Genomic DNA, 7,166 nt, shown 5'->3' with positions numbered 1-7,166 from the left:
ACGTAACTTCTACCAAGAGAAAAAACTAACAAATAGACATTTGTAAGGGTTTAACATTATAAAGTTAAATGACAGGTGTAAAGATACATTATCAACATCATAACATGTATTGGTACAATATTGGTACTTAATACAGGAACAGGAGGGAAAAAATTAATATTACAGTTTAATATTTTTACACATATTTTGATATAAAATAATTTTTTAGTTTTTTTCTGAAGATACTTATTATGTTACAATGCTGAATTTCAATTGGTAATTTTGGAAACACTCTTAATTTTTAATTGCAAATGAATTATTAAATATTGTGGTTCTATGTTTTATAATTTGTAATTGCTTCGTTTTATATCTAGTGTTTATATTATGTACATCAGATCTATATTTTATCTTTTTATATTTGTATGTAGGTTTTTTCATTATTAACACGTGCTAAATTATAATCAATTAAATCATTAATTTTTTTAAACTGGAGTCAAGAATATTTGTCATAAATTCTCTCATCATATTTTAAGTTAAGTACATACTTTACACACATATTTACACCAACTTGTAGTTTATTGATTTGCATACAATGTAAGCCACACATTGCAGCTATTCCATTTTTGATAGTAACATTCGCAAAACCAACTAATTTTTTACCCTATAAATAGTAGAGTACATTTTCTTAATCACATTCAAAATTTGTTCAGTCCAGTTTAAATTTTTATTCAAATAAAGACCTAAGCAGCTTTTTAATCAGATTTTAGTCTTCATAATCCAATTCAACGTTCTATATTTTTATCTACATTTACTTTTTCAATTAATTTATTATGTCCAATTATTTTTTATTTACATTTTTTAGGACTGATTTTTAACGGAAAGAGAGAGAGAGAGAGAGAGAGAGAGAGAGAGAGAGAGAGAGAGAGAGAGAGAGATTTACGTCAGGCCTCAAAGTTTGTCGAAATTATTTCTGATAAAATATTAAGAAATGTTATAGTGTGCATTGCTGCTGTGGGACAGACCGAAAACATCCATCGAGGGCAGATTAAAATGATCGGTATCGACAAAATTACAGGTTAATCATCCAGCAAGACCCACATAAATCTCGTAATGTACTTCTTAAAATATTTAAAAAAAAAATTAAAAAATTGAAATTGACGAAAATGCTTTTTATAAAGCAGTATTGTGTTTGAAAAAGGTTTTAACCCAGTGGTAGACCTAGTTCTCAGTTAATTTGGTTCTGTTAATATTTATTTTGTTAGTTCCCGTAAACAGCCGACACATATTATTAAAACCCACACTAAAATATTCACACATGTAATAATTTATTACTAAGCCTTGAAGACATTTTTATTGTTATATTTTCTCTACTAGCTAGTGTCACAACTTCATCCGGTGTGTCACCTACCTTGACTAAGACAACCTCAGCAAAGGAAGTCAAACAGATAGTCACGTTCACACCTATTCTCCTGAGAAATCTTTCAGTTAAAACATTTTTTATTTATTTCGCAGAACTAACAATATGTTTATCTGTTCTTACTTACCTGGTATCTGTACATTTGTTAAGGTCATCCAAACCCAAAACCCTGTAAGTCTCATAATTCACCTTTAAATTACCGGCGTATCCTTCCCCTTAGTACTCTTTCCTGGAAAATTTCCTGAACATAATTATGTCCAATCAATTGGGTTTCAGATCAATTCATACCTCCTATCTTACCAAAGTACTGGATACTGTAACACAATGTTAATTTAAACATAAACTCTGGAATGGTACTAACTGACGTCTTTGTCCATTCATGGCTCATAGGTATCACACATACACTGGGTTATCCTTGATATAGATTACCACACACCTTATAAGTAATTATCTGTCAACATTTTCTGACCAGGTACAAGTTCAGTCATCCTTAGGCAAAGGACGGGTGTTCCTTAGGTTTACATGCTGGGTCCTATTTTACAAGTTTATTAAAGTGAATAAAGACATCAAATCCGGACCATCAGCAATTTGTGGTTGATCTGTTATAAGGACAACACATATCGCTATGACATGAAAGAGTAGTCAATACAATTGGATATGATTTTTGAGTTGTGTTATATCGATAATTTACAAATAATTGAGAAAAGTTTTGGATGGAAATACAATTAATTATCTTATTAAATTACAAAACTCTAAACTAGAACACCTTTGCAAAATAATGTCATTGTGTAATTTATAGTAGTCAAATTAATCAACAGGAAAGCTCGAATCATTGTTGAGTTAACAATGTTCCATGCAATCAGTTCCCATGTATTTTCACCAGATTTTCTGGATAGAAAAAAGCCAGTTGCATCACGCCCCATCTTCACCTCGTTAACTTTTAAAGAAAGAAATTACGCATTTAATTAACTAAGCCGTCTGTGAGACGGAGTGATCCGCTCGTGAGAAAGGCGCGGAACGTTTCCGCAATATAATAAAACGGTGATTTTTCTCTCTAATTCCGTCACGCTCCCTGACGAATTGTTTATAACCGTGAACAATCAAATATTTCTGCGAAAAACAATCGCCGCCAGTTTGAAACGCGTGAGAAGAAGAGGTTTGATAGCCAAAAGGGACGATAATGATGACGGTTGTATAATAACGAGCTTCGTCTCAACTTCTGCTCGAAACGTCCTTTTATAATCAGCATATCCGTTACATGCCGATTAGTTTTAGCTGTCATTTAAAATAATTTATACATGTTGTGTTTCACAAATTTGCCATTTGTACACTGAAAACCTATACCTCACTGTTAATTAAAAAGAAAGTCCTTTTACATAATGGTTTTCAGAAATATTGAATCTTCGGGTTTCTTATTATATTCAAACATATTTATAAACTTCAACCTATTATAAAGATAATTATCAAGGCTGACAGTCTAACAGTAGGTATTCAATTTATCAAAAAAATGAGGTACTATACGTGATCAAACGTTAATAATAAATCATTAAAAGCCTATTTTTCTCAATTCTTCAAGAATATTGTCCACTTTAAAAGAATTTTGAAATGTTTTTTTTTTCGGCCGGCTAGCTGCCTGGGCTATTGCAGGCACCTCACATTTCTTCCACCACACGTTTTATAAATTTATTTATTTTTATTTATTTATTTATTTAATTTTTTTTCTTTTTTTTTAAATTAGCTTTTATGTAGGAAGTCTGGCGATCTTTCTGGTTGTGTTCTGGGACGTTATTTCTACATTTTTAGCACTCCCACACGTGGTGAAAAGGCTCTGATTCACTAACATTCAATCCTAGCCTAGCCTATAGGCGGGTTTCAGAGTACTCGATATTCCTCTGAAGACCCGCCCTCGTTCACGCTAATAAATACATCCATACATTATGTACAATTAAAATTACAATTAATCTAAAACCTTAACCTAGGTGGTGGGTTTATGGGGTACTTGATATTCCACCATAGACCCACCCATGCATACACTACTATTGCCCTAATAAATACATTCACTCAAACAGTAACCAATCATTCTGTATTTACAAATTAAAAAATGCGGAGCCACTGGCGCATTTAATATTACAACAGTGCCTCCGCCCATTCACTCTAAAAGATATTATAGCCTAATACTAACCTAAATCGGTGGGTCTGTGGGGTACTCGATATTCCGACCACTACCCACCCATACACTCACACATTCTCGCCAATAAATACACTCACTTCAGGAAGGGAAAATGAAACCACATGTGGAGAAGCCTTAAAGGCGACCATATGCATTTATTTGCTTCAGATATTTGATTACTTTCTTGCTGTTGTCATTGCTGTGTTGCAAAACCTCTTTCAAACTCGAGGAAAGGCCACACTTTTTCTGTGCGGCGCCAGTAGTTCGCATTCGGTTAGTAAATGTTTAACAGTTATTTGTGCGCCGCACAATGGGCATCTCCGTGGACCTTTCCTCGCCAAGAGATGACCATGCGTCAGTCTAGTGTGGCCTATTCGCAGTCGGGTCAAAATTATTCTCTCTGTTTTGCTCATACTATCCATGGCCCACGGTTTGACCGACTGTTTTAGTTCTTTTAGTTTGTCGGTCATTTTGTCCCAGCGGTTCTGCCAATCTTTCCAGCAAAGATTCTTCATTTATTTTTTGACATCCGCTGGGCTCACGGGAGTTTCCGGGTCATGTGGCATTATCGCTGCTCGTTTGGCAGCTTGATCGGCATTTTCATTACCTTCTATGCCGACATGGCCCGGTATCCAGGCAATAACTACCTCTTTTCTTTGTTCGTGTATTTCCCTGATTTTCTCTTGTATTGCCTGGATTAGTGGGTCCATGGTGAAGATATTACGGATGGCTAAGACCGCACTGAGTGAGTCGGTGCATATGACATATTGGTTGCACCCAATCTGTTCAGTTTCACTCAGCGCGGATGATATGGAGGTCAACTCTGCGGTAAAGATACTTGCAGCCTTTGGGAGAGGAATTGTTTTGGTGTGTTTTTCCCAGCGTACTGCGCTGCCGACCCCCTCACTGACCCTCGAACCGTCTGTATAAATGAAGGTTCCTTCACTGTATTCTTCTTTGAGGGCCAGGAATTTAGCTTTGAATACATATGGGGGGGTCTCTTCTTTCTTCAATTCCGCCATATCTACCCGTATAGGAATTGAGGAGAGCATCCAAGGTTCCTTCTTGGATTCTTTGATTTCCTTAACTTTAGGGATTGTAGCTCTCCTGCAGGCCAGTATCTCCTTCATCCTGATGCCTAATGGCCTAGTACGGGTACTTAGCATGGTGTACTCCTCGTCGCAGGCCGGATCGTACAGTACCTCTTTTCTAGCCCAGATATTGGCACAGTAGTTCATTATTAACTGAATTCTTTTTTGTTGTTGTTATTTATTGATATTTTATTTTTGTCTAAATTATGATCAGCAATAAATAAATATTCCGTGTAAGAGTTAGTTTTGCAGGATTTTCAGGCACCATTTTAGAAAAGCATGAAATTACAAATCAACAAAACCTGGAAAACCTGAGAGAATAAACTACCGAGATGATAGAAATGATGATTATAAACCAAGAAATTAGAAATAAACGAGATGATGTTTAGTGACATACCTCCATCACTCTCTCACTCCCTCTCTTCTTCTCAATCCAAATTAACTATATTTTCAAAAGTATAAAACTCTGTAATTTTGGACTTTAAGCCGATTATCTAATTTTATAGATGACAGCAAAATACACACAGAACATTAGAAAGATTAACTCTGATCTTCAAAATTTACAAATTTATAATAAATTCCAACTAATCCCAAAGAAAAGTAATGCTATTATATTTGGTCATTTCTAGCTACTAAGTAAATTCAATTTCATTTAATTAATGTTTTTATCGAAGGTTTTGGTTGAAATGAAAAAGTTAGTGCCACGAGCAGGATTCGAACCCACGACCTTCGGCTAAATACGCTGCTGCTTTATCACTTGAGCTATCGTGATAATCAAGTAGTTAGGGCTACTTATTAAATCCCGCTCGTGACACTAACTTTTTCATAAGTAATTGAAAGAAGTAATTTCGTCAATCAGACCACGAAATATAATGGATTTAATAAGTAAAACGAAGTATAACTTCATAAACCACTCCCCGTGGCCACTTCATCAGTCGCCGAGAAGCGAATCCCGATTACACGACATTTGAAAAATGGCAAAATGGAGGGAAAATACGAAAGTTTTTAGGTTGAGATGGGGAGTTGGTGTCGGAGTGGATCGAAGTCACGATAGCTCAAGTGGTAGAGCAGCGGCGTATTTACTCGAAGGTCGTGGGTTCGAATCCCGCTCGTGACACTATCTTTTTCATCTCGTCCAAGACTTACATACAAAGACTAATTAATTGAAAGAAGTAATTTGGCCAATAGACCACTAAATATAATGGATTTAAGATCAATGATTTTCATGATTTAACATTAATTCATCAATGATCATCATTGATTTAATATTACAATTAACAATGAAGTTATTCCGTACATCAAAATTTTTACTATTTTTGGAGTAACTCCAAGTAATATAATGTTCTCTCGTATGACCAAATGTTAAACTTAAAGCAGAAACTAAAAAGTTGATTATATTATATTCAATAAATGAAGTTCTAAAATATAAAAATAAACAATTGAAAACATCCTTTTACAAAACATTAATAATTCCTAAATTTCCAGACTCTCCTTCAATCATGAGAGGTATATCTACCACATTTACTGATTATATTAAAAAACTCTAACATAGATAAGCGTATAAACTTACATTAAATTTAAAATTGGATGATGGAATATATCGCTCATTTAATGCTCTAAACATATTGTGCGGCACTTAATAAAACTGTATTCATTCATTCTCTCCTCTGTGTTACCCACTGTTAACTTTCTTCCTCTCTCTGTCTTTATTTTTCTCTTTGTCTCCCTATGCTTGCACATCCTGTTCTTTCTGTAATACACTGTGCACACTTCATCTAACTCTTATTATTTTTTTAACTTCATACACCTCCCTTTCAATCTCTCCTTTCTCACACGCTCTCTCTCTCTCTCTCACACACACACACACACACACACACACACACACACACACACACACACACACACACACACACACACACACACGTGTACCTAAGCATACTAATATTTTACAGGAGTAGGGCCAAAATGAATGAATAAATGATAGTTTCTTTCAGTTATTACAACGGTTCTTATCAAACTTGAATTTTTAAATGACATATAAATCTATCAGCGTATGAAATGAACGTTAAAATTCATTTTAAACGTCCCATATTAAACGTAATTACAATTCAAGCTTCGAGACGCGCATCAAACAAATTTGCATACAATCTACCGATGTTGGGAATTTTTTGAAAAACAACACCTGTGCTGGTGTCCACTGTGATAAATGGTACACCTTTAATTTTACTGCCATGTAAAACCATTTCGTAGATTGTTCTCATCAATTATCGTCTTCTCATTTAAATAACTGTTCTGTCAGACAATGGCTCTTTTCAAATGTATTATACAATGTAGCAAGTTGAAAAACAGTGATAATATACATATAGAATAATAATATTTTCTAGATTTCTTATGATTATATAATATTATGATTTATAATATCATGACTACAATTTCTATATATGGAAATATGGCGTTTCTGAATGCAGGAGACAAGTCTTTAAAAGACTCTTCAATCATGTTGCTGAAT

The 7,166-nt window shown here is 34.4% G+C and overlaps 1 protein-coding gene across 1 annotated transcript; it reads right to left on the bottom strand.

The window, feature by feature from the left end:
• Positions 1-4,081: 4,081 nt before the first annotated feature.
• LOC106671018 lies at positions 4,082-4,804 on the bottom strand. Its single transcript, XM_014401755.1, has one exon. It carries the CDS (start codon positions 4,802-4,804, stop codon positions 4,082-4,084), a length of 723 nt encoding a protein of 240 aa, XP_014257241.1.
• Positions 4,805-7,166: the final 2,362 nt, after the last annotated feature.

This window comes from Cimex lectularius, unplaced genomic scaffold (assembly GCF_000648675.2).
Source record: "Cimex lectularius strain Harlan isolate CLEC.00 unplaced genomic scaffold, Clec_2.1 scaffold261, whole genome shotgun sequence".
NCBI lineage: Eukaryota > Metazoa > Arthropoda > Insecta > Hemiptera > Cimicidae > Cimex > Cimex lectularius.
This window is presented reverse-complemented; position numbering and strand designations above follow the sequence as displayed.

Coding starts and splice junctions, on each gene's coding strand:
- LOC106671018 (XM_014401755.1), bottom strand. CDS start 4,804: ATGAACTACTGTGCCAATATCTGGGCTAGAAAAGAGGTACTGTACGAT.